The 27,712-nt window shown below is 49.4% G+C and overlaps 2 protein-coding genes and 1 non-coding gene across 3 annotated transcripts; 1 reads left to right on the top strand and 2 right to left on the bottom strand.

Annotated features, from left to right (window-relative positions):
- Positions 1-4,127: 4,127 nt before the first annotated feature.
- Positions 4,128-4,234, top strand: LOC122210385. Its single transcript, XR_006198035.1, has one exon. It is a non-coding gene; the product is annotated as a U6 spliceosomal RNA (small nuclear RNA).
- Positions 4,235-11,384: 7,150 nt separating this feature from the next.
- On the bottom strand, positions 11,385-16,957 carry LOC122209384 (zinc finger protein 689). The gene is made up of 3 exons (XM_042921163.1): positions 16,183-16,957; positions 15,857-15,970; positions 11,385-14,237 (listed from the first exon to the last, which is right to left on the bottom strand). Exons 1-3 carry the CDS (start codon positions 16,385-16,387, stop codon positions 13,054-13,056), a joined length of 1,503 nt encoding a protein of 500 aa, XP_042777097.1. The 5' UTR covers positions 16,388-16,957; the 3' UTR covers positions 11,385-13,053.
- A 6,807-nt stretch (positions 16,958-23,764) lies between these two features.
- LOC122209674 (zinc finger protein OZF-like) lies at positions 23,765-27,083 on the bottom strand. Its single transcript, XM_042921759.1, has 3 exons — positions 26,757-27,083; positions 26,457-26,570; positions 23,765-25,543 (listed from the first exon to the last, which is right to left on the bottom strand). Exons 1-3 carry the CDS (start codon positions 26,950-26,952, stop codon positions 24,330-24,332), a joined length of 1,524 nt encoding a protein of 507 aa, XP_042777693.1. The 5' UTR covers positions 26,953-27,083; the 3' UTR covers positions 23,765-24,329.
- Between the last annotated feature and the right edge of the window lie 629 nt (positions 27,084-27,712).

Here is a 27,712-nt window from a genome sequence, read left to right as displayed (position 1 = left end):
TTGTTGGTTGTTTCCTTTGCTGTGCAGAAGGTTTTTATCTTCATAAGGTCCCAGTAATTCACTTTTGCTTTTAATTCCCTTGCCTTTGGGGATGTGTCGAGTAAGAGATTGCTACGGCTGAGGTCAGAGAGGTCTTTTCCTGCTTTCTCCTCTAAGGTTTTGATGGTTTCCTGTCTCACATTCAGGTCCTTTATCCATTTTGAGTTTATTTTTGTGAATGGTGTGAGAAAGTGGTCTAGTTTCAACCTTCTGCATGTTGCTGTCCAGTTCTCCCAGCACCATTTGTAAAAGAGACTGTCTTTTTTCCATTGGATGTTCTTTCCTGCTTTGTCAAAGATTAGTTGGCCATATGTTTGTGGGTCTAGTTCTGGGGTTTCTATTCTATTCCATTGGTCTATGTGTCTGTTTTTGTGCCAGCTTAGCAAATTCTTAAAATTTATTTTCATTTTATTCTATGTAAGTTTAACTCAAAAATATGTAAAGCAAATATTATTGCCTTCTAGCTAATAGTGTGCATGCTGAAATGTTCAGGGGTCATGTGTACTGATGTTGACAATTTCTTTGAAGTGCATCAAAAAAGGAAATGGTCTGGTAGAGAGATGGATAGTTACATGATAAGGCAAGTACAAGTATGGTAAAATGTTAATGCTAGAATGAGGTGAGGTGGTAAATATATGGGTGGTCACTGTAAAATTCCTTCAACTTTACTGTGTGTTTGAAAACTTTCAAAATAAAATGTTGGGAGAAAAAGAAAAGAGAAGCAAACTGCATATTGCCTAGACAAAGCATGATTAGCCATTAAAAAAATTTTTTTTAATGCTTTTTTTTTTTTAGCAGGGTGAGGGGCGGGGTGGAGCAGAGAGAGAGGGAGACACAGAATCCGAAGCAGGCTCCAGGCTCTGAGCTGTCAGCACAGAGCTCGTCGCGGGGCTTGAACGTACGAGCCGTGAGATCGTGATCTGAGCCAGAGGCAGGCACCTGTGATTAACCATTTTTAAAGTACAATTAAGTGGCATTTAGAACATTCACAATGTTTTGCAACCACCACCTCTCTCAAAACGTCATCACCTTTAGGATTTTGATTTGATTACACTGAATCTGTAGATTTCTTTGGGTATTGCTGACATCTTAACAATATTAGGTCTTCCAATCCATGAGCACGGATATCTTTCTATTTATTTAGGTCTTTAATTTCTTTCAGCAGTATTTCGTAGTTTTGAATGTACAAGTCTTTTGCCTCCTTACTTGAATTTACTCCTAAGTATTTTATTCTTCTTCATGCTATTATAAATGGAATTGTTTTCCTAATTACCTTTCTGGATTGTTCATTGCTAATGAGCCCAGCATGAGACTGGAACTCACAAACTGTGAGACCATGACCTGAGCAGAAGTCGGATGTGCAACCGACTGAGCCACCCGGGCGCCCCATAGAATTTTCTTTTTTTATAATGTCTTTGTCTAGCGTCAGTGTAAGAGTTTATGGATTCAAATCCCTTTCATTTGGGAATATTTTCTCCCATTCAGTAGATTGTCTTTTAATTCTCTCCAAGGTATCTTTTGAAACACAAGTTTTAATCTTGATTTAATTAGTGCATATCTTTTGTCATTTGTCCTTTTTGTGTCGTATCTAAAACCATTGCCAGACCAGAGGCACCTGGGTGGCTCAGTCAGTTAAGCATCCAACTCTTGGTTTCAGCTCTGGTCATGATCTCACAGTTTGTGAGTTCAAGCCCCGCATCAGGCTCTGTGCTGACAGTACAGAGCTTGCTTAGGATTCTCTCTCTCCCTCTCCCTCTGTCCCTACCCCTCTCATGCTCCCTCTCTCTCTAAATAAATAAATAAACTTGAAAAGGGCCCAAGATCCAAATTAACACCAAACCACCTGGCCCAAGATTGCAAATTGACACCAATGTTTTTTTTCTAAGAGTGTTTATTTCCTTATTCATTCATTCATTCATTCACTTATAGGGAGAGAAGCCTAAGCAGGCACCTTGCTGTCAGCGCAGAGCCTGATACGGGGCTCCATTCCATGGTCCATGACCTAAGCCAAAACCAAGAATCAGACACTCAACTGACTGAGCCACCCAGGCACCGCCTTCTAAGAGTTTTAGTTTTTACAATTAGGTCTATGGTCCATATTGAGTTAATTTTTTTTTTAGATTTTTTTTTTTTTTTAAAGTAATCTCGGGGCGCCTGAGTGGCTCAGTCGGTTAAGTGTCAGACTTCAGCTCAGGTGATGATCTTGCGGTTTGTGAGTTCGAGCCCCACATCGGGCTCTGTGCTGGCAGCTCGGAGCCTGGAGCCTGCATTGGATTCTGTGTCTCCTTCTCTTTCTGCCCCTCCGCCACTTGTGCTCTGTCTCTCTCTCTGTCTATCAAAAATAAATAAATTAAGTAAGTAATGTCTATCCCCAGTGTGGGGCTTGAACCCATGACCCCGAGATTCAATAGCCACATGCTGTACCAGCTGAGCCAGCCAGGCGCTCCTTTGAGTTAAGTTTTGTTTGTGGTTGAAGATAGGGATCCAGCTTCATTCTTTTGTATGTGGATATCCAGTTGTTTCACCACCCTTTGTTGAAAAGACTATTTCACTTTTTGGATTGTCTTCGAATTTTTGTTGAATATCAGTTGCTTATAGGGGCACCTGGCTGACACAGTCAGTAGAACATGCAACTCTTGATCTCCGGGTCATGAATTCAAGCCCCTTGTTGGGTGTGGAGCCAACTTCAAAAAGAAAGAAACAAAATCAATTGATCATAAATGTAAAGGTTTCTAGAAGGAAATTTTATTTTCTCTTATTTAATAAATTTCTCCCATTTAATCAGTTCCTCCCTCGGTGGCTGGGGAGTGGCCTGTGCTGTGACCTAAATGGGAGCATAATGACTTAACGTGAAAATGTTGTAAGGTCCTTCTATTGTGCCTATAGTATGGAGATTTGGGTTATTTTTTTTCTCCAAAAGATAAAAACCTTTTAAATGCATTAGCAAGTCCCTGTGAAAATACTGTGTACAATAAAAGTAAAAGGTGAGTACCTATATCAACCCTAAGAGGTTTGCTATTATTTCGTTTAGCATTATTCCTGTCTCTTGTTTGCCACCAAATGACAAAGCGTCCAGTTTCTGATAGATCAGTGATTCCTTTGCTCCACTGCTGCCAACTGAAGTCATCATTGCTCCCAAAGGCCAAGAAAACTATAGTTCCAAAGGTGGCTGTGTTTCCTGCAAGAAAAAGTACAAAAGCTCCCCAGCGAGTCAAGTGTGCTTGGCAAATAGTCCAACAATGTCTGTTGTAAGAAATATGGCAAGTTCCTTCCTTACAAGCACTGTATCACTATCACCCATTAATCTTTTGCTATGCAGTGTGGAATAAGTGAAAGGAGGTGGAGGAAGAAAAAGCAACAGAACAGAGGGGCCCAGTATTGGCTAGAAAAGAAAAATGGGGGCACCTGGGTGGCTCAGTCGGTTAAGCAGCTGACTTTGGCTCAGGTTATGATCTCACGGTTCATGGGTTCAAGCCCCATGTCAGGCTCTGTGCTGACAGCTCAGAGCCTGGAGCCCCGCTTTGGATTCTGTGTCTCCCTCTCTGCCCCTCCCCTGCTCACTCACTCACGCGCTCTGTCTCCTTCTCTCTCTGTACCCCCCTTGCTCATGCTCTGTCTCTCTCTCAAAAATAAATAAACATTTTAAAAAAGAAAAATATAAATTTTGCTACTCACATCATGTTTCTTTTTTTCCACATCGTTTTCCTACATGATTTTTTTTTCTTTTAAGGACCAAAAGAATATTATGAAGTATAAAACATGATAGAGTAAGCAAGGTACAACCTGGACACTGAGGTGGGAAATTATATGTTGAGTTACAGTACCCCCAAATCAACTACAGCACAACTAACAAATGTTTTGTTTATAATATTAAAATCCGGGAAATTATAACAGTTGGAATCAAGGGCCAAAATTCAAAGTATTTTTCATTTTTTTAAGTTTTATTTGTTTATTTATTTTTAGTAGTCTCTACACCCAGCATGAGGCTCGAACTCATGACCCAGAGATCAAGAGTCGCATGCTCTTCCAACTGAGCCAGCCAGGCACCCCAAAAGTATTTTTTATTTTAGATTAAAAATAGGCATACAGGGCTCACTTCAGCAGTACACATACTAAAATTGGAATGATACAGAGAAGATTAGCGTGACCCCTGCTCAAGGATGACAAGCAAATTTGTGAAGTATTCCATGTTTTGTGCGGTTCCCCAGCAAACCGCCACCCTTCCCAGATGAACTTGGAGGAAACAATATGAGTCAAAGCACAACGTGTGGCACTGAATAATGAAAACTAACATTTCACTAGAAAAATATTTACAATAGGGGCACCTGGGAGGCTCAGGCAGTTAAGCATCCAACTCTTGATCTCAGCTCAGGTCATGATCTCATGGTTCGTGGGGTTGAGCCCCAAGTGGGGCTCTGTACTGAGGGCTTGGAGTCTGCATGGGACTCTCTCTCTCTCTCTCTCTCTCTCTCTCTCTCTCCCCCTCCTCCTCCCCCCCCCACTCTCAAAATAAATAACCTTTTTTTTCAATTTTTAAATAATTTAAAAAAGGGGCACCTGGGTGGCTCAGTCAGTTAAACATCTGACTCTTGATTTTTATTCAGGTTGTGATCTCATGGTTTCTTGAGTTCAAGCCCCACATCCAGCTCTGCGCACTGACCACGCAGAGCCTGCTTGGGATTCTCTGTGTCTCTGCTCCTCCCCCACTGGCTCTTTCTCCCTGTCTTTCAAAATAAATAAACATTTAAAAATAAAATAATTTTAAAAAGAAGTCAATATACAATGACAAATTAAGAAAAATATTCGCAAATTATATCCCAAAGGACTAATTTCCTTATTTAAGAACTACAAATGCATTAACAACTCAGGCAACGACAGATGTTGGCAAGGATGCGGAGAAAGGATCTCATTTGCAATGCTGGTGGGAATGCAAACTGGTGCAGCCACTCTGGAAAACAGTGTGGAGGTTCCTCAAAAAAATTAAAAGAACTACCCTATGACCCAGCCATTGCACTACTAGGTATTTATCCGAGGGATACAGGTAGGCTGTTTCGAAGGGACACATGCACCCCCATGTTTATAGCAGCACTATCAACAATAGCCAAAGTATGGAAAGAGCCCAAATGTCCATCGATGGATGAATGGATAAAGAAGATGTGGCATATATATACAATGGAGTATTACTCGGCAATCAAAAAGAATGAAATCTTGCCATTTGCAACTATGTGGATGCAACTGGAGAGTACTATGCTAAGCGAAATTAGTCAGAAAAAGACAAATATCATATGACTTCACTCATACGAGGACTTTAAGATACAAAACAGATGAACATAAGGGAAGGGAAGCAAAAATAATATAAAAACAGGGAGGAGGACAAAACAAAAGAGACTCTTAAATATGGAGAACAAACAGGGTTACTGAAGGGGTTGTGGAGGGGGGATGGGCTAAATGGGTAAGGGGCATTAAGGAATCTACTCCTGAAATCACTGTTACACTATATGATAACTAACTTGACTGTAAATTTTTAAAAATTTTTTAAAAACTACAAATGCAGAAGACAACGACTAGCAACAAAAAAATAATATAAATGACAATTCATGTAAAAGAAAATACAGGGATCTCTTAAAGCATTTGAAAAATTAATCAGAGGCACCTAGGTGGCTAAGTTGGGTAAGTGTCTGACTCTTGATCTTGGCTCAGGTCATGATCTGAGGGTCTTGAGTTCAAGCCCTGCCTTGGGCTCCGCGCTGGGTGTGGAGCCTACTTTTTAAAAGTCACTCCTAATAGAGGAATGCAAACTAAAATTGAATGATAGTATTTTTCACCTATCAGATGAGTAAGGATCAAAAAGTTTGCTGGGGGGCGCCTGAGTGGCTCAGTCAGTTAAGTGTCTGACTCTTTTTTTCTTTTTTATATTAAAAAAAAAAACTTAAAAAAAATTTTTTTAATGTTTTTAGGTATTTTTGAGACAGAGAGAGACAGAACATGAGCAGGAGAGGGGCAAAGAGAGAGGGAGACACAGAATCCGAAGCAGGCTCCAGGCGCTGACCTGTCAGCACAGAGCCCGACACAGGGCTCAAACTCATGGACTGTGAGATCATGACCTGAGCTGAAGTCGGACAATTAACCGACTGAGCCACCCAGGTGCCCCTTAAAAAACTTTTTTTAACGTCTATTTATTTTTGAGAGAGGCAGTTCGAGCCGGAGAGGAGCAGAGAGAGAGAGAGAGAGAGAGAGAGAGAGAGACATGGCCCCTCCAACGTGGCCACAGCTACAGGTAACAGAATCCAAAACAGGCTCCAGGCTCCCAGCTGTCAGCACAGAGCTGGATTTGGGGCTTGAACTCACGAACCAGATCATGACCTGAGCTCAAGTCGGATGCTTCACCAACTGAGCCACCCACGTGCTCCAGGTGTCTGATTCTTGATCTTGGCTCAGGTCATGATCTCACAGTTTTTTTTGAGTTCGAGCCCCGAATCAGGCTCTGCACTGATGGGGCGGACTGCTTGGGATTCTCTCTCTCCCTCTCTCTCTGCCCCTACCCCACTCATTCTCTCTTCTCTCTCTCCCCCACCCCTCTCTCAAAATTAATTAATTTAAAAAATAAGTTTGCTGGGGCAGCTGGCTGGCTCAGTCAGTGGAGTGTGCGGCGACTCTTGACCTCCGGGTTGTGGGTTTGAGCCCCATGTTGGGTGTAGCAATAACTTTAAAAAATATAAAATCTTAAAAAAAAAGTTTGTTGACACTCCTGTCCCAAAATAATCCCCCTCATCACTTTCATCCCCTCATCCTGCACTGACCGCTTCCTGACATTATTTATTTTTTTCTTTAGCCTCGAATCTCCATGAGGGCAGACATTACATGGCCTGTGGCAGTTGCCCAAAATATCTGTTGAATGAAGCAATGAATGACGCACTGTGTTCTCACAGGTGGTAGAGACACTCCCACATATTGCTGATGGGAGTGTAAATTCATACAACCTCCTTGGAAAGCAATTTGGTAATAACGATCAAAATTGCAAATGCAACATTCACGTATTTGTTTATTACTTCATGGGTACATAGTGTCTGTGGGATGATGAAGAAGTTCTGGAAATAGTGGCAGGTTATAAAACATTGTGAATGTACTTAATGCCACTGAATTGTATACTTAAAAATGGTTAAGATGGTAAATTTTATGTATATTTTACCACAACAGTCCACAGTTTTGTAGCTCTCACAGTACTTTAAGAGTATTTTGGGGGGCGCCTGGGTGGCTCAGTTGGTTAAGCGTCCGACTTCAGCTCAGGTCATGATCTCACGGTTTGTGGGTTCGAGCCCCACGTCAGGCTCTGTGGTGACAGCTCAGAGCCTGGAGCCTGTTTCGGATTCTGTGTCTCCGTCCCTCTCTGGCCCTCCCTCGTTCATGCTCTGCCTCTGTCTCAAAAATAAATAAACGTTAAAAAAATTTTTTTTAATTAAAAAAAAAAGTATTTTGGGGTGTCCGGGTAGCTCAGTCGGTTGAGCGTCTGACTTCCACTCAGGTCATGACCTCACAGTTCATGAGTTCGAGCCCCGCGTCAGGCGCTGTGCTGACAGCTCAGAGCCTGGAGCCTGCTTCAGATTCTGTGTCTCCCCCTCTGTCTGCTTCTCCCTCGCTTGCACTTTGTATCTCTCTCTCTCTCTCTCTCTCTCAAAAATAAAGATTTAAACAAAAATTTTTTTTTTTCAACGTTTTTTTTTTTTTTTTTTTTTTTTTTGGGACAGAGAGAGACAGAGCATGAACGGGGGAGGGGCAGAGAGAGAGGGAGACACAGAATCAGAAGCAGGCTCCAGGCTCTGAGCCGTCAGCCCAGAGCCCGACGCGGGGCTCGAACTCGCGGACTGCGAGATCGTGACCTGGCTGAAGTCGGACGCTTAACCGACTGCGCCACCCAGGCGCCCCAACAAAAATTTTTTTTAAAGAGACCAACTTATTTTGCTTCCAAAACTTATTTCTCTAACACCATTTATAGATTTGTGCAAAGTATCCTGTGAATAGAACACTTTATTTGCAAGAATGACCCTTGATTAGCAGCAGACGGGACCAGGAACACAGGCTTCCAACGTGGCCACAGCTACAGGTAACATTACCTGATCCTGTTGTGATAGCTTTTATTTATTTATTTATTTTGAGAACGAGCGAGCATGAGTGGGAGAGGGGCAGAGAGAGAGAAAGAATCCCAAGCAGGGTTTACCCTGTCAGCGCCTGACGCGGGGACTCGGGGCTCCAACTCAAGAAACCGTGAGACCATGACCTGAGCCAAAATCAAGAGTCAGATGCTTAACTGACTGAGCCATCCAGGCGCCCCTGTTGTGATATCTTTTATTCTAGTTGCTCCTGCCCCTTTCACAGGTGTGTTGACATTCACTTTCAACTCTGCACAGTCAGCATTTCCTGCTCTTGCTTTTAATGACCCCTTCCAAACCAGCACCTTCTTTCTCTATGTTTATTGTTAAGCTTTAGCTCACAGGAGAATTATGATACATTTTTTGCACTTTCCCAGTTTCTTGATGGATTGTTCTTGGAATCTGGGAAAACGTGTACATTTCACAAGAAACACTGAGAAGGAATTCCTACGTGTACACACTAGAAGGAACCACAAGAAATGCCAGGAACACTAGAAGAATATGAGGCATGAAAGCTAAGTTACATGAGAGCTCTGGTAGGAAAACTAAGGTAAAAAAGATAAAAACTAAATCATTGATTTGCTGAGTCATCAAGGCGTCTTAAAGGACAGTTTCTGTGTTGTAATACCTTGTCTCGCAGCTAGGTTTGGAGTGAGACCTGGCTTGGAAATCATGGCCCTTAGATGTACCAGATATGTGATCCTGGACCAGTTCCTTAATATATCACTGAGCCTCCTCTATTAAAGGGAAATAATACCTATTGTCAGGTGTGCAAGTGAAGGTTACCCTACTTACAAAGTAAAAAAATTAGTCTGTTGTTTCATGGATGCTGGCAGAGGACAAGAGACTCCAATGTCAGAGACAAAAGACCTTATTCATGGCACACGTCACCTGAGCATCACATATGCATTGGCTCTTTTGCCTCCTAAGCTCCACAGAGACGACACGGAGGGGCCCAGTGGATGCTAGACACACAGAGTTGCACTGTGGGGGAGGAACAATGAGCTGGGGGAACCTGGCGTTTCATGGCAAGTAGGAAGAAGCTGCTCTTTGTCCCATGTAGAGACACTATTTCTCCCTGACAGTTGCTTCATGCAAACACAACCCTAAGAAATGGCTGGGGAAAGAGTGAAAGAGTGGTCAGGGCCTTGCATTTCCCCCCCTTTATTTCTATCCTCCAGTTTGTAGCTAATTAAAGCAAAAAGACACAGATAAAAATCAACAAGGCAAAGGGTGCATGGGGCAAAGCCCAGGAGAAACCAGGCACAAACTTGGAAATTTCCAGGTGTCCTTGTCCAGTAGAGTTGCAGAGATGCACTTTATCCCCCCAACAAGGATTTGTGACAATACGTGTGAATCGTTGCCAACTAGAGAAACTCAGCCCTGGTGTCTAGGGTTTTCATTGGGGGCGGGGGGAGGGTCAGTCATACAGACATGGAGTATCCACATGACTGACCTCAGCTACTCAGACTCAGCCCCCCAGAGCAAAAACAGGCATTCATCATAAACCACGTTATTAGGATGAACTCATCTGGTCAGACTGGTAGAGTGTGACTCGAGGCCTCCAGCATACAAAACACCCTAATCAGGCCAAATATTACAAGCGCTCAGAATTTATCTCGCAGGAGTGAGCCAAGTGCCAGTCTTGAAGGTGAACTTTCTTTGAAATGTGCAGGGTTGAAGCAACATAGGCCTGCTGAGTCAACGCTTTTCTACACCCGCCTGATCTCCACGAGTCCACTGTGCCTGGTGAACTAACAGTCATGTTTTGGATCCCCGAGAATTAGAAAATGTCTAGATCCAGTGTCCAGTAATCGCTGAACACTCTTGTGACTTCCCCTTTTCCTGTGCCCCGCCACTCTGGGAAATGGCTGCAGGTCCATTTGGAAAAGGCTAGAAGATACACGGCATGTTTTTGCCAGTGTAACATAGTCCTTCATCAAGGGACCCAACCCCTCCTCATTCAGGAGGCTCTAGGTCTGAATCGGCTTGTCGGAGAATTTGCTGAAGGCAGGGCCTTGCATTTTTGGCATACTCAGCAGAATGCGGGGCAATGTTGGAGACACATTATGGCGCGTCTCCTAACATTTACTTGAAGGGGTTCTCCTACAAATTAGATTGGAATGTACAAGGTACTTAACACAGTACATGGCGCATCATTAAATGCTCAACAAAGTAGCTACAATACTGTTGCAGTAGGCCAAAGAATAGAGTGAACATAGGCTACTCCTTCAAGACATTTAGCTGAGGGGCGCCTGCCTGGCTCAGTTGGTAGAGTGTGTGACTCTTGATCTTGGGGTTATGAGATATTACTTAAAAATAAAATCTTAAAAAATATTTATCATGTTTAAAGACTGGCATGTGTGTGTTCCAGCAAAGAGAGGGACTCTGAAACCATAAAATTAAGGGGAGAGACGAACAATAGCAAAGTCCCTGAGAGGACAGTAGATGAAATCCAAGGACAGCTTCGTTGGCGATCATGGTGCATAAGGGAGTCCCCTGAGGTGGTTCCTGGAAGCAAGTAAATACTTGTGGTCACACTGGTAAATGTGGGGGCAGTGGGGAGTGGAATGTTAAGAGTTCCCATGTGAAACCTTGTGTTTCACCGGTGAAGGACAGAGGGAAGACTTAAGTAATAAGGAAGGCTCAATTGAAGTTGGAGATCAGGAAAGGCGTCATGCTGGCTTTCAGCAACCCTGCGATTTTTTCTTCTTCACAGCTCGTACATAGACATGAAGGCAGATGGGAGGTAAATCCATACTGGGACTATGAATCCGTTCGCTCTTTGGTTGCAAGTAACAAACTCTACCTAAAACAGAAGGGGGAGTTTATTGGAAGGATACTGGGATCTCCCACTGAAAACAGGGCCAGGATCACAGCTGGTCAATGGAACGGACCCTGAGACTGAAGTGCTTTAGGGAACCTAGTAAGTTGTCACTCGTCTCAACCCTCCACAGACCACACACTGGAACTTGGCCACCAGTGGCTCCCAAGTCTTGGAGTTACAATCCAGGCCAAAGAAAGCTACAAAATTCCTAGGTAAAGAAAGAGGTGGGTGAGCCTGGAGTCTCCTCTCTCTGCCCCTTTCCCGCTCTCTCAGAAATAGACATTAAAAACAACAACAAAACTGTAAAAATTTCTGGTCAGTCAAGGACCTACACTTACATTTTATAAATAGTAATTCCACAAGGAACATAATTCATTTATCAGACATTTTAATGAGACCCAATCTGGTACGACCCCTGTCTTGGGGTAGCTCATCCATTCATCCAAGGAGAAACAGTTACAATGCAACTTGCTAAACACCAGAACGGAGGTAATTACAAACACTGTTCCCCAACTGCTCCCCGACTTTGGGGCTGAGATGAGGAGAGCCGAAGGAACAAGCAATAGGGGTAGGAACATGACCCACTCCAGCCGTTGGAATAGGAGAGAAGTCATGTTTGGAAATTCCAATTTGGTGCAGCTACCCAAGGCAAAGTGGTAGGCCTTGTTCATTTAATGCGGTAAAGCTTTACTGAGCATCTACTCAGGGGTAGGTACCAGGGAGGCATATCAAAGATTAAGACACATTGCTGCTGCTGCTTTGGAGAGCTTATGTGAGGAAGGCAGGCATGAGCACAACTTGATGACTGTTGACTCTACCCTCCTTGAATGGCCTCACTCCATTTTATGAAAAATGTTGGCTGAGGACTCCTGGAAGGTCTGTGCTGATGTCTCCTTATTCTGATGAGAAATCAGGGAAGGGTAAGACCCAGTTCTCAAGGGTTTTCCAGCCACTGGCTGCCTGGAACGAATCCAAATCCACTGGATGAAGTACAAGCTGGTCCCAGTTTTGCCTCTTGCTGCTAGACCATAGCTCCCCTGCTTTGCCTTAAAATCAGTCTTCTCCCAGAGCTCATTTTGCCTATGTCCCAGACCCACTGGAACCAATTTTTCAAACATAGGGTGCAGAAGACTTAGCTTCACAGTATGTGGTTTAAAAACAAACAAAAACCTTAGGTATTTAGGTGCCTGTCACCCAATGAAGCCCCGTGCAGTGCCACCATCCCCAAAGTCAGTGCAATCTAGAGCCACCGAGACAAGTACAGACCAAGGAGGTGTACTGTGCACACTGTGGTGCCGGCTTTAAAAGGAACATTGAAAACCCAGCACCTGTTTGGAGAGCGAGCATGTGTGTGGGAACTGAAACCCTGTCTTTAAGGACTGATGGACCAAATGATGCTGTTTAACCTGAAAACGTGGGGCAAAAGCAGTCGTGATAGAGTTCTCTGAAATGCTGTCACGTACATGAAGTATTACATATTCTGGGCAAGGCTTATAGGGAAAGAGAATGTGGTCCTGAACAGCCTTCTAAAGATCAGAGCTATCCCACAACGAAATGACCTGCCTTGTGAGGTAGTAAGCTCCCCGTCAAGGGAGGTTTTAAAGCAAGGGTAAAAAAAAAAAACAAAACAAAAAACACTTGGCAGGAGTGTCGTAAAAAGAGGGCTAGATCAGGTTGGCTTTAACCACGTATGGAAGAAGGGGCAGAGTATGGGATTCTCCTGACTGTGCAAGAGGACAGGTAACCCCTGTGACAAGAAAGCAAAAGCCAACAGCCTCTAAAACAGACGGGAGAACTCTCAGTCCTGATATCCACACACAGAAATTCTTTCAGGATAGGGTAGCCGGGAAACAACCAAATGATGTCACCTCTCCTAACGGGACCCTCCGTTCTCGACACATCCAGTAAGGCAGCCAGTGTGGTGGAATACACTGAAGTTCAGGTCTCTGCGGCAGGGAACCTGGGTTTTTGCTCTGACTCTGCCCTGTATGACCTGGGCCCCTCCATGCACTGAAATGAACTGCCACCGTCCTTCCCACACTAAAGGGCATCGCCCTTCTGGCTGGCCCCCCCTAGAGCAGATCTAGCGCTACAGTTTTGGGCCCTGGGGCTACACTTGTGGACGGCCAGAGACCACCTCTGGCGGAAGCAACGGCCACACTCCAGGCAGGGGAAGGGCTTCTCCCCGGTGTGCAGGAGCTGGTGCTGGGCCAGGTGGCTCCACTGGGCAAAGCGCTTGGAGCACAGGTCGCAGGCGTAGGGCCGCTCGCCCGAGTGGACGCGCCGGTGACTGGCCAGGAGCGAGGGGTAGGCGAAGCGGCGGCCACAGTCTTCGCACGCGTGCAGCTTCTCCTCGGTGTGCGTGCTGCGGTGAATGGCGAGGGAGCCGCTCCGCCGGAAGGCACGTCCGCAGTCTGGGCAGGGGTACGGCTTCTCCCCCGTGTGCAAGAGCTGGTGCTGGAGCAGGGTGCTGCGCTGGGAGAAGCGGGCCTCACAGTGCTCGCAGGCGTAGGGACGCTCCCCGGAGTGTACCCGCCGGTGGCTGACCAGGCGGGAGGAGGAGGAGAAGCGCCGCTCACAGTCCGGACACGGGTAGGGCTTCTCGCCGGTGTGGATGCGCTGGTGGATGACGAGGGCGGTGCGCTGACGGAAGCGGCGGTTGCACTCCAGGCAGGTGTAGGGCTTCTCCCCCGTGTGTGTGCGCTGGTGGATGGCCAGCAGCGAGGGATAGGCAAAGCGACGCCCGCAGCTAGGGCACTGGTGGGGCTTTTCACCCGTATGCGTGGTCCGGTGATTGGCCAGGGACCGGCTCCTGCGGAAGCAGCGGCCACAGTCAGGGCAGTGGTAGGGCTTCTCGCCTGTGTGGATAACCTGGTGCTGCGAGAGGTTCTTGCGCTGGGAGAAACGTTTGCCACACTGGTCGCAAACATAGGGACACTCACCAGAGTGTGCCCGCCGGTGACTGACCAGCAGGGAGGGGTAGGAAAACCGGCGCCCGCAGTCTGGGCAAGGGTAAGGCTTCTTCAGATTCTGGGCACACTTGTGGCTCTCCAGGGCCAGGTGATCAGGGAAGGTACAACCACAGTCCGGGCAGATGGGGCCCCCCGACGTCTGCCTGGGGATCAGTCGGGGTTTGCTGGGCCGCCGCCCTCGCTTCCCCTTTCGCGGTGCCTCCTTAGGTGGGAATACTTCCTTGTCTCCGTTCTTCTTTCTGGTTCTGGTTTCTACAGGAACACAGGGAGAAATTAATTTAACATATACTGGGCCCCCACCCTTGCCTAAGACAGTGTTACAGGTTGGAACACAAACAGACTCAGCCCCTCTTCAAGGAGTGTTAGTGCCACAGACAATCTGTGTCAGTGCCACGGTGACGTACTGCTATAGAAATAGAGGAGATTCCAGGAGTCCCTAACTCAATTTGGAGAAGTCAGAAAAGGTTTCTTGGAGGTTATGCAGATTTTACAAATTAAAAGTTTTTGAACAGGTTAAGTGTAAGGCAAGGAAGCAGAAACAAATGAGCTATGAGCTGGCTATAGGCTATGAGCTATGATCTGGCTATAGGCTATGAGCTATAATGGCTATGAGCTATAATGGCTATGAGCTCTAGGTTCTAAGGCCGTCTAAGCCAATGGGTCTCAAATTTTATTGTGATCAGAAGCATCTGGATAACTTATTGAGACAATTTTGGATTCAGCAGGTCTGGGATGGGGCCCAAGAATCTGTATTTCTAATTCTTTCCTGACTGATGCTGCTGTTGGTCTGAGGACCATACTCCGAGAACCACTGCTGTATAGGGCCTTGAACTATATTTTATCCAGTGGTTCTCAAATCTAAACGTACATGCCAACTGACTGGGGCCGTTACAAACGGCCTAGACATCCATAAGAGTAAGTCAATAGTTCTGGGTCCAGGAAATCTGTGTATTTTTTTTTTACCAAGTTCCCCAAGTGACTTGATATAACTGACAGCCATTTGCCAACCTGTCGTGGCAAAAACGGACACGTTTTTTTAAAATAAAAAAAAAAAAATTAATGTTTATTTTTAAGGGGGGGCACGCAGGTAGGGACAGAGAAGAGAGGGAGACACAGAATCCGAAGCAGGCTCCAGGCTCTGAGCTGTCAGCACAGAGCCCGATGCAGGGCCCGAACTCACGGACCTCAAGATCATGACCTGAGCCGAAGTCAGAAGCTCAACCGACTGAGCCACCCAGATGCCCCGCAAACTAACAGGTTTTAAGTAAGGAAGTATCATGGTCAGATCTGAATCTTGGAAAGATAGCACTGGTCTCAGAGAATCTGGCACCAAAACTCCAGCTCCGACAGTTACATCCGTCCCTGTGGGTGGATCTGGGGTCCTTCTACCTGAATGGCATCAATCAGAGCCTTGCTAGATCCTGAGAAGAGTACAGATTCCTGCACTGATCAGCAGTCACCCCGCCAAAAGGGCAGAGAGAGGGCCCTACATCCCAGGCAGCTGTTCCCTATGAGATCCGTTCAACCAAAATCCGGAAAACTCAGAAAGGTACCAGGTGCCTCAGGGCCCAATTCAAAGCTAGCTGAGGACAGGGATCCTGGGAAGGACACCGGAGTGTAACTCCTTTGAAAAGCTCACTGGTTCATTCACACAACAGAGAACTGCAGACCATTAGTTTGCAAACTGATGGGTAAACCATTGTATGGTGGACCCACCCAACACCATCAGAGAGACAAGACCCTGAAGTTATGAAAACCAACACAGTAAGTAAGTAAAGCACTACAGGACGGGCCAGAGGAACCCCTAGCTACCAAAACTTGAAACTGAGTCATTAGAGGCCGCAGGCCCTCCACAGGCATTTTTCACTCACTTCTTTGGACTGCTACCCCCCGTGGGCACTCCTGCGGATCCAGAGCAGCCGGTTCCCAATCATCGGTATTTCGTTCCAACCAGGAGATGAGGGCTGGTTTGGGACCTGCGCACCCTGGGGAAGGAGAACCAGTCAGATGCCCAGCTCCTAGATAACGCTGGGTAAATACCTACCCGGTGTCATCTCCTGCCAAGACCCTGTCCTCCTCCCCTGACACACCCTGGTCGCAGGCCAGGTCCCTGGACACTCTGCCGTCCCCCCAACCCCCGCCCCTAAGCTCCTCCATCCCTTCGGGCCCCGCGGAAGCGAATTGGGCCGGGCCTCACCGAGCGCGCCCAGGTGGCCGTAGGTCTCCCGCATCACGTCCCGGTACAGGGCCCTCTGCGCGGGGCGCAGACACCCCCACTCCTCCGTGGAGAAGTACACGGCCACGTCTGCGAACTTCACCGCCCTCGGCCTCCTTCCCCTTCTCCGGCCGGGTCTGGCCTCTCCTGGTCCCCGCGCAGAGAGCGGAGCCGAAGGTGGCGCCATTGGACCCCAGAAGCCGGCGCCACGGCCTTCCCCGTCTCGGCCTGGACCCCTGGCGGACCCGGAGATTTAGGAGCCCCCGCCGGACCGGGGCTGAGCGTGCCTGGGGAGGCCCGGAGGGAATCGGAATCGGCCGCCTTGCGGGGCTAACGGAAACCTTTCGCTGTTATTCAGGAAACTCCTGCCCGAACTTGGGTGAAAGGCACCGGAAGATGCCTTCGGGGAAGATGGCGGCGCTGCTCCCGCACCGCCTTAGCCTGGAACACAGGCAGCTTCCAGCTATCGATTTTATTGACCGGAGCGCCATGCCGGCTTCCTAACCTCTTTGCCCTCAAGTGTGATGGCGCTGCGATTGGGCTTCACGCCCTTTTTCCCCCCCATTACACGCGCTCATTGGGCGGCGGCCGAAGATCGAGCTTCCTGATTGGGTGCTGTCGAAAGCGGCCTGTTTAAACGAAGCCAACGGAAGCGTAAGGGCAGGAAGCCGACCCTTCAAGCCGGGTGCCTCTGGCCGGTTCTGAGTCCGGCCGCTGTGAGCTAGCCTGGCGTCGCTGACGGGCCCCTATTCTCTGGCACGCGCTGCCTCGAGGAGGGAGGGAAGGATTTGAGTGACGGAGCCACTCCGGCCAGCCCGGGGCTGAGATTACCCCGGGTGACCTTCTCAGAGAATTGGATAACTTCCTTGTTGCCTTTTGGGGAGGGAAATTAACGTTGGCGTTTCCCGCGCGCAGGCACCATTCCCCTCTAATAAGAGGGGATCTTATTTATTCTTTGTTACTATTATGTGACAATAGTACAATAGTCGTTGGTGGTCACCATCCAGTTCTACCGATGAGGAAAATCTCAGAGGGATGCTGCTAATAAGGAAAACCAACAGAGATTTAAACCCAGGGCCGACCGGGTCTTCATTCATACCGCAGAACACGACCCCCTTCCCCGCACTATGCGAATTCGCTCGTCAACTCAACAATCAGAGCTCCTGGCCTGTTTCCAGGTTCAGTCTTATGCACATCTCCGTTCCTTATTTTTACATGACATTTGTTCAGTGTACAAAGCGTAGTGCTAGGCAGTTTGGAAATAAGTCATGAACCATGCTCTGAATGAAGATTGTAGTTGAGTGAGGCATATAAATTTACAAATTAACAGAGTGCAGCAAGCATGTATGTGAAAGGCATAGGAAAATTGCTGATGTAACCAGTCGGCTCCCACTCCATCAGTCCCGACTTCTGTCTAAGTGTTGTTGTTCAGGGTTTCACCAGCTCAGGGTCATCTCCCAGGCGATCTAGGGGGCAGAGAATATGCCATTTGCTACATACCTCAACTGGTGACATACACATCTCTCTCTCTCCAACCCATTGATCAATTTGTTAAAGCACCTTTTATGGATAAAACGCTATCCCAGAACTGACCAGGAGTGAAGACAACATTTCAGGCATTCACAAGATAACCTTGTGAGGTAGTAAGGCTTTCTGAGAAGATGACTTTTGAACAGAGGAGGTAGGGAAAAACAAAACACACCAACAACAAAATGACAGTAAACACTGAGTTCTACTCTGTCCCAAGCATAGTGACTGTTTATTGAACAAACTACTGGGGGAGCAAGTGGAATGTCAAGATTGCCAAAATGAATAAGACAGAATCCCTGCTCTGAATGAATTTCCAGATTGATGCATCAAGTGGGAAATGAGTTTGGTCTATGAATGGGTGGGATTCAGAGAGGGCAGCAGTGCTCAATGTATATTTGTTGAGTAAACAGCTGAATTCCATGACCATAAACATCTCTGATACAAAGCCAGGAATTCAGGAAAGTTCTGAGTGTGAAGGGAATGAGGACATTTTCTGATGCAGTACCAGATACTGTTAGGGTGAAACAAGGATTGAGGGGCCCCTGGGTGGCTCAGTCTTGTAAGTGTCCAATTTTTGGTTTCAACTCAGGTCGTGATCTTAGGGTTTGTGAGTTCAAGCCCCCCGTCAGGCTCTGTGCTGACAGCGCGGAGCCTGCTTGAGATCCTCTCTCTCTCTCTCTCTCTCTCTCTCTCTTTCTCTCTCTTCCCCTCCCCTGCTTGCACTCTCTCCCTCTCTCTCAAAAATAAATAAACATAAATAAAATAAAAACCCTGAAGGATTGAAAGGACAGGTTGACACCAGATATTGGATGGTTTCATCCTGCACACCGGGGAGCTCTACACTGGTCTAAAGAAGTGAATTACCTTCTGTTAATATTTTAAGAGAATTACTCTGATAGTGTGCAGGGCAAACGGATAGCTTTGTGCCTACACATAGTTCAGTTTGGAGAAATCAGAAGGTAAACGTGGGCTGCTGAGGGAATAAAAGGGCAAACAGACAGCAAACTATTTCATTGGGAAGACAATGAGTAAACAGAGAAGGTTGGGAAGGAATCAGACTTCCTCTGTGGATATTTTGCCTAAATGGTAATGATGTACTGTCAATGATGCTGACATTGACTAGGAAAGAAGATGGTTAAATACTGAGGAGAAAGAGTGTTAAGCCCTCTTCCCACATACAGGAGATGGCAAGACAGGCTCAGCCTCGCCCTTTTGGCCCTGGGCTGGAAAGGCCCCATTTGGCCTGGCTTGCCAAAGATGATCTTGGCCAAGGTGATCTTGGTGGGAGCCACTAAGGCAGAGCCTAGGAATCAGGCAGAGTCAGGTGCTCTTACCTATAGGGAAACATTTCGGAGAGAGATGCACCTAGGACTTCATGTGAAAGCAGAGGCCCTTGCTCCCTTCTGTATAAATTCCTGGATTCACACTGGGCACAGGGACACACGGGGCTCCTCCTGCAGAATGTCCACTGTAGAGAAGGATGGAGAAGATCCAGGGAATCTACACACCAAGAGGCCACCAAAGGCTCCCTGTTTGGGGTAAAGGGAAATGGTGTTGAAAGCCAGCTAAGTCCCAGGTGCCACCTCGTAGGCACATCGAGATAGATAACCACAGTGGAAATTCACCTTCCAGAGTCCTTATGAGGATGGTTAGCAGACAGTTGAGCGAGCAGACTGCCTGTTAGTAAAGGCGGGGATGAGATTTGAAGCTGGAGAATGTCCTCTGACTTGCACTGGCAGCTCTAAACTGGGTGAAAGGCTCTGAGCGTCATTTCTCCTTGTTTCATGCTCAGTGAGAGGAAAGCATCAGGCAGTGCAACCTTCGATTTGCCTAAAATGTCATTGCGCCATAAACCCAGACTCCAGCAAGCAGTGTTAGTCCTGGGACAAAGTCATGGGTAATGATGGAATCTTCCCTTTCCCTAACAGATTCTTGCAGTCCAGTTCCAACCTGTCCATTTCTGGGTGACGTAACTTGCTGGTACATTTCCCATTACCTCTATATCCTGCTCTCTGAAGGAGGACTCCAAGGCACCTATGGACTTTGTCACTTTGTACACCTCCCCCTTTTTTCCTTTCTCTCTTGCCTCTACCCGCTCTGAGTGGTGAACGCTTGACGGGAAACAATGTCTTCCATCATAAACCCCTTCGCAGCACTTGACCCCAGTCACCCACACTCCTGGAATGTATCTAACAGTGGACATGAACTGAGGGGTCTTGATCCCCAAGGGAGGAGGCTGGCTCAGGGCTCCCACACCTTGGCCCTTCCGTGTATCCCTGATGGATTCCATGGTGGGCTTTCTGGGCGTGCTTCCTCTTGGAGCTTTTCCCACATTCAGTGCAGGGAAAGGGCCTCTCATGAGAGTGGATGTGCCTGTGGCTGAGCAGGAGGGAGGAGTGCAGGAAGCAGATGCCACACTCTGGGCAGGGGGAAGGTTTCCCCGGGTGTGCGTGGGCATCTGTGAACGGCCAAAGGACCCAACGGCCAAAGAACACCGCCTTACAGCCACAGCACCAGAGGGCTTCTTTCCCGTGTGGATAAGCTGGTGCTGGAGCAAATTTTTTTGGTGAGCAAAAGTGAGTACCACACTATAGACCATGGTATAGCAGTGTTTACTCAAGTGCATGAGCAGGTGGCTGGCCGGGAGGCGGGTATGCAAAGTCGCACCCCCAGTCTGCCCACATGTCTGCACTTATGGGCACCCAGGGCGCTTCCCCGGGTGGAGGCGGCGCGGTGCAGTCAGGACGCGGGTGTGCCCTATGTGGAGCAGCTGGTGCTAGATCAGGTGAGCCCTCTGGGAAACGGGGACACCACAGGAGCCACACACACGGGGACAGTCACCGGAGTGGTCTGTCCGTGTCTAACAGTGAGGGGTGGCAAAGAGCTGCCCACAGTCCAGACTTGCATAAAGTTTCTTCCTTCTGTAGGTGGCCAGGGCCCTACTTTTTCAAAGGCGGCAGCCACACAGCAGGGGGGTGGGGGTGGGGTGGGGAGACCACTGTCTCACCTGTGGACGGGCAGATGGTGGGGCAGGTTCTTGCACTGAAAGAGCAGCATCCACACTGTCACAGGGAAGGCTGCCAGCACAGTAGGCCTGCTGGTGTCTGGCCAGGAGGAAGAGGACAGCCAAGACTCGGGTAGGGTTTCTTCGGAGCCAAACAGCACTGTTGTCCCATAGTTCAGGAGCCCTGAGGTGATATCTGGCCATACCCCCTGATTCAGGGCCCCTGGTTCTTCAAAGGACTCCTGCCATGCTGCCTAACCAGGCAGCCTCTCTCACACAGGCTCCTTAAGCTTCTTCACCTCCATTTCCCCCTTCTTTTCTTTACTCTTGCTCTCTGCAGAGACAAGAGAATCGGAACTAAAGATTGTGAGGTGCTCTGAATCGCCACTGGTGGGGCAGCACTGGAGACAGAGTGCCTGTTCGTTCAGGGCAGGAGGATCTAAGTGCGAATCCCCGCCCCACCCCCCATCCCTCCACAGCGATCCCCCACCTGCCTCAGGCAGAAGTTTCTAGTTTTCAGAAAAAGTACCATGCCTTCTCACTCCAGGCTTCCAGAACCATAGAGGGTTCCCATAAGGAAGGGCTGAATTCTTTTCAGAGGTAAGCCGGCACCTCTCCCTAGTGAAAGACCTTAAATACAGACATGTCAGTGGAAACGTTCCTCAAAAAACAGACCTCAGTGCCGTCTGAGCACACAAAAACACCTGTTTGCATCCTCAATGAAAGGTGGCAAGGCTTTAAATTCTATAGAGGGCTCTAGGCAGCTTCAAAAGGCAGGATATGCCCTGAGAAACAAGGCCAGGCCAAGAAACCGAAGTGAATGTCTGGTCTCCTTCCAAGGCCAGTCAGAAATACATCATGCATGTTCTCTAGGCTTAAGTTAATTAAAATGAAAATTTTACTTCCTCAGGTACACTAGCCACATTTCAAGTGCTAAATAGACACATGTGGCCGGTGGCTTTTGTGTTGGTCACCACAGATACAGAACATTCCCATGACTGAAGAAAGCTCTGTTGGAAGCAATACTCTTAAACACTCAGCAGAAATAAGGCGAAAGAACCTAAATCCCCAACTGTTGTCTCACCCCAACCCCCAACTGGAACCAACAGGACCAGCTACCCTTGAACACAAGGAAGCCTCCGGGTCTGGGAAAGAGAACTTTAGAAGAGAAAGTTCATCGGATTCTTATGAATTGGGGTCTTTAAAGAGAAGGGTGCGGTGTAGCTGTGGCTGCCGGCAGAAAGGGCCTACCCTGGCTCCCTCCCAGGAGAGGTTGACTTCCAGCTCAGCCCCCACTTTCCTCGCCTATCCCAGATCCTGAGTGCCTTGCCCCCTCCTTCTTGGACTCCGAGCTCCACGCCTCCTACTTTCATCTCCAGGAAATGAGGGCGGGTTTGAGGCCTGCGAATCCCAGGGGAGAAGAGGCTGACAGAGGACTGGGTGAGAGGATGAAGCCTAAAGAGTGGGCTTCCTCTGCAGGGGCAGTTACAGCCTCCTGAATCCTACCGGAAAAGACCCTCCCCAACAACAGACACTCAGACGCGTCCGGACCGAAGCCGACTAGTACCCCTTTTCGCTAAAAGGGGGACAAGGGGAGGGCTGGGACTTTCCGATCGCGCCCAGGTAGGCAGTCCTGGGTCACCCGCATCACTTCCCTGAAGACAGCCCAGTGCACCGCACCAGAGCCCTGAAGCCTTCGCCCTCAACGATAATGGCGCCACTGGACTTCACGCCCTTCTCCCTCCCGTGCACAGTCATTGGGTGGCGCGGGGCGGGAAGCAACGAGCCGGCGTTCTGATTGGGTCTCAGAGAATCACTACGTTGGAGGGAAGCCGGCTGCAGCGTGCGAGCCGGCCTTCTCCCTGGAGCCACAACGACCCCGGGGATCGCGCTGGTTGAACACCTGCCCGGCGCCGTCCTAGGCCGCGCGTGCGAAGGGACGGCGGGCCCACAGCACCGCTCCTCCTCCCCGCCCCCCACACCCTGGCCGGCTGGGCCTCGGACCAGAGCGCTGTCTGCGGCTGGGGCTCCCTGCCTCCTTTGCACCTAGATATGAACGACGTTCAAACGTGCATTGGCGCCTCCTGCGTGGAGCACAGCTCCAGGAGCCCGGTACAGAGCAGGGAGCTAAACAAAGCCTCCTCGGCCATGGAGGTTACATTGCTGTCTACAGCCTTCCAGATTCTCGAGTCTTCGCCGGGCTTGACCCACGATGTAGTCCTTGAGCCCCCGCAGCTCTTCCTGTCTGATGTGATTAAACGTGGCATCTCCAAACATAATGCTGGGGACTGGAAAGAGGTGGCTCTAAGGGTGATTGCTCTCAGTGGTACTTACAACCCCGTGAGAGGGACACATAATATGTAAGCAAAGGCATGGGTGCCTAAGCCAGTGTGGTAGGTCTAACACACTCCAGGGAATTATGAGACAGACTCTCACTTCTGCGTTGAGCACAGAGAAAATAAGCATTGAATCACTTGGGGGGAAAACAAAGGCATTAATAGTTTATAACTTGCTGAAATATAGAAAAGAGCTACGAGGGGCGCCTGGATGGCTCAGTCGGTTAAGCGTCTGCCTTAGGCTCAGGTCATGATCTCCCAGCTGGTGAATTCAAGCCCGTGGTAGGGCTCTGTGCTGACAGCTCAGAGCAGGGAGCCTGCCTCAGATTTTGTATCTCCCTCTCTCTCTACTCCTCCCCAACTGGAGCCCTGTATCTCTCTCAAAAAATAAAATAAACATTTAAAAAAACATTTTTTTTTTAATTTTTTTTTTCAACGTTTGTTTATTTTTGGGACAGAGAGAGACAGAGCATGAACGGGGGAGGGGCAGAGAGAGAGGGAGACACAGAATCGGAAACAGGCTCCAGGCTCTGAGCCATCAGCCCAGAGCCTGACGCGGGGCTCGAACTCACGGACCGTGAGATCGTGACCTGGCTGAAGTCGGACGCTTAACCGACTGCGCCACCCAGGCGCCCCAAAAAACATTTTTTTTTAAGCTACAAAAATCACATTGAAAGAGTTGTTTTCAGCAGGGATGATTAGACAATATTCAAACGACTCTACCTGCAAAGCTTGGGAGGATATACACAGCAAAAAGTACTGTACTAGACAGTTTTGACTGAATATATGTTATTTAATCCTCACAACCACCTTGGGGGCCGGATTCATGTACTTATTTTATAGAAAGATGTTGATGACGCAAGATGCACCAAGGTTGAACATGGGATAAACTGGCTCAAAGCCTATGATCCTCCTCTTTCATTTTGGCTTCTGGTCCAAATTAAGATTTGAAGTCCTGAGCTCTAGAGTTAGGGAAAACTGGGAGCTGAAAGCTCAGAGGTCAGCAGTTGGTGCTGGGAGTGGATTGGAGGAGACTCATGCTTTTCCTGGATGGTGCTTCCCTCTGGATGTCCTCCCTCTCAGCTCTAGGTCACTCACAGACTCTAGATGTGGCTCAGCCCCCACCATCTCCTTTTTGATCGATTCCCTTTTCCTCCCCTCTCCTACCCCTCCTATGCCCTCTGTGCACCTCCTTCCCAACACTTGATCAGGGAGAATCTTAAAACGCTCGTTCACACTGCTGAACTCAGACACTCGCACTACTGAAACATATCAGGAAAATGCCGGAAGTGTACTGACGGTTCCTGACCCTCAGGGACAGGAGCTCGGGCTGGAGGTTGTAACAGAGGTCCGGCCCCCCTCTGACTTGTCCTGCGTGTGCGATGGATCCATTGGTGGGCTTCCAGGGCACTCTTTCGTTTAAAGGTTTTCCCACACTGGGAACAGGGGAAGGGCCTCTCAACAGAATGGACACGCCTGTGACTGTTGAGGACACACGAAGAGGTAAATTGGTGCCCACACTCAGGGCAGGAGTAGGGCTTCTCCCCTGTATGTGTGCGCCTATGGATAGCCAGAGAGCCGCTCTGCCGGAAGCAGCGGCCACAATCAGGGCACTCATAGGGCTTTTCGCCTGTGTGAATGAGCTGATGCTGAAGCAGGTTATTTTGCTGGGCAAAACGGGCACCGCAATGGGCACAAGGGTAGGGGCGCTCACCGGAGTGGACCCGCTGGTGATTGGTCAGGAGGGAGGGGTAGGCAAAGCCCCGACCACAGTCAGAACAGATATGGGGCTTCTTCCTCGTGTGGGTGCGCTGGTGGATAGCCAAGAGCGAAGGATGTGTAAAGTGGCGCCCACACTCGGTACACACATATGGCTTCTCCCCACCATGTCTGTGTCTGTGGATGGCCAGGGCCCCCGTCTGGCGGAAGCAGCGGCCACAATCCGGACATGAATAAGGCTTGTCCCCTGTATGAAGCAGCTGGTGCTGGACCAGGTGAGCCCTCTGGGAGAACTGAACCCCACAAGGCCCACAGACATATGGACGGTCTCCAGAGTGGATTCGCCGATGTCTGACCAGCATCGAGGGGTAGGCAAAGAGCCTCCCACAGTCTGGGCAGGAGAAGGGCTTCTCCCCTGTATGTATGCGCATATGAACAGCCAGATTGCCTCTTTGGCGGAAGCAGCGTCCACACTGGTCACAGGGAAAGGGCCGCTCCCCAGAGTGGACCCGCTGGTGGCTGGCTAGGAGGGAGGGGTAGCTGAAAGAACGACTGCATTCCAGGCAGGGGTAGGGCCTCTTGGGAGTCTCGGTGCACTGGTGTCCCGTGTCAGAGGAGACCTGAGGCAATGAATGGCTGCAGTCTCTAAAACCAGGAACCAGCCTGGCCTTCATCAGTGGCCCGTTCTTCACAGGGGGGTCCTCAAGCTCCTTGGCCCTGATTCTGCTGCTTGGTTCATTCTTTTTCTTGCTTTCTAAAGAGACGAGAGAATTGAAACCAAAGAGTTGAGTGCCTGCATGCCCCCGCCTGTGTTTTCTCTCACCATGGGGAGATGTAGGTGAAGGGAGCAGCAGTCTGTTTCTCTGGTGTATTCCCTGTTTCAGAGCCCCTGGGTTCATCTAAGGCAGCAGCTCCCCACTCCATGGCCTTCCCCCCCACCCTCATTTAGGGCTTGGAAAATTACAGTTTTGTCAGAAGGTGAGGGACAGTACTGCCTGTCAAAAATAAGCAATCACCTGCCACATTAAAGCCCCTAAAAGTAGGCATTTCAGTAGGGACAGAGATTTCTCAAGGCACTGGAATGGACTACAGGTCAGTGTATACAAAAACAGCAGTCACAGGAGCTCTGGGTGGCTCAGTCGGTTAAGCCTCCAACTCTTGATTTCCACTCAGGTCATGATGTCAAGGTTCATGAGTTTGAGCCCCACAGCAGGCTCTGTGCTGGCAATGCGGAGCCTGCTTGGAATTTTCACTATTCCTCTCTCTCTGCCCCTCCCCTGCTTGTGCTCTGTATCTCAAAATAAATAATAAATACACGTACACACACACACACACACACACACACACACACAGCAGTCACCACCTGGGCCAAAACTACCAATTTCACTAAGTGAACTTCTGGCCCCTTTCTGAGGCATGCAAATGCTCTGGGCACATAGAGAAGGAAGGCTCAATAAATTCTACCCCCCCACCTTCTCTTCCCCCCTACCCAGCTATCGTTGATGTAAGGAAGGCACCAGGTCTGATAAAGGGAAATTTGGAAGTGAAGGTTCAGAAGATCCTCACTAACTGGGCTGTGTGTTGGAAGGAGACTGCCAGGGGAAAGTTCCTGCCCGGGACTCGCTCCCAAGAGAGGGTGACTTCCAGCTCAGCCCCACTTTCCTCACCTATCCCATATCCTGGGTGCCTCGCCCTGTCCTCGGGATCCTCGGCCTCCGGGCTCCACGCCTCCTTCTTTCTCTCCATCCAGGAGATGAGGGCGGGCTTGGGGCCTGCGAATCCTAGGGGAGAAGAGGCCAACAGCGGACAGGGTGAGAGGATGGAGCCCAGCCAAGGCGGGGGACACAGCCTCCGGACCCTAGCGGAGAAGACCCTCCTTAACAACAGACACTTGGACGCGTCCGCACCAGAAGTCTAAAAATCCCCGTGTCACAAAAAGGGAGAGAAGGGGGCGGGCCGGGCCTCACCGAGCGCGCCCAGGTGGCCGTAGGTTTCCCGCATCACGTCCCGGTACAGGGCCCTCTGGGCTGGCCGCAGACAGCCCCACTCCTCCGAAGAGAAGTAAACGGCCACGTCTGCGAAGCTCAAGGCGCCCGGCTTCCCTCGGTCTGGGTGGGCCTCCCCCTGCTCGCCGGCGAGGCGCGGGGCCCCGGGCGGCGCCATGGGTCCAGCGCTGTTCCCCCGTTCGCCGGCGGGCCCGGGGTTCTGGACGCCGCGGGACCAAACCTGGTTGGTCCCGGGCCCAGGGCACGGCCGAGGAAGCCCGAAGGGCTGGGTCCCAGCCTCTCGTGGGACCAGCGCAAACCCCTAAGGTGTTATTCTTACAGGTCCTACATGGACCCGGATTAGAGCATCTGAGGATGCCTTCTGCCACAGTGGAAGCGCGCAAGAAGCTCGCTCACCCACCCCCCCACCGCACGGGCGCTAGAAACCCTTTGCCCTCAAGAATAATGGCGCCTCTGGGCTTCACGCCCTTCTCCCTCCCGTGCACAGTCATTGGGTGGCGCGGGGCCGGAAGCAACGAGCCGGCGTTCTGATTGGGTCTCAGAGAATCACTCCGTTGGAGGGAAGCCGGCTGCAGCGTGCGAGCCGGCCTTCTCCCTGGAGCCACAACGACCCCGGGGATCGCGCTGGTTGAACACCTGCCCGGCGCCGTCGTAGGCAGCGCGTGCGAAGGGACGGCGGGCCCACAGCACCGCTCCTCCTCCCCGCCCCCCACACCCTGGCCGGCTGGGCCTCGGACCAGAGCGCTGTCTGCGGCTGGGGCTCCCTGCCTCCTTTGCACCTAGATATGAACGACGTTCAAACGTGCATTGGCGCCTCCTGCGTGGAGCACAGCTCCAGGAGCCCGGTACAGAGCAGGGAGCTAAACAAAGCCTCCTCGGCCATGGAGGTTACATTGCTGTCTACAGCCTTCCAGATT

This window comes from Panthera leo, chromosome E3 (assembly GCF_018350215.1).
Source record: "Panthera leo isolate Ple1 chromosome E3, P.leo_Ple1_pat1.1, whole genome shotgun sequence".
Lineage (NCBI taxonomy): Eukaryota > Metazoa > Chordata > Mammalia > Carnivora > Felidae > Panthera > Panthera leo.
The sequence above is the reverse complement of the archived record's forward strand: the minus strand, read 5'-3'. Positions and strand labels throughout refer to the sequence as shown.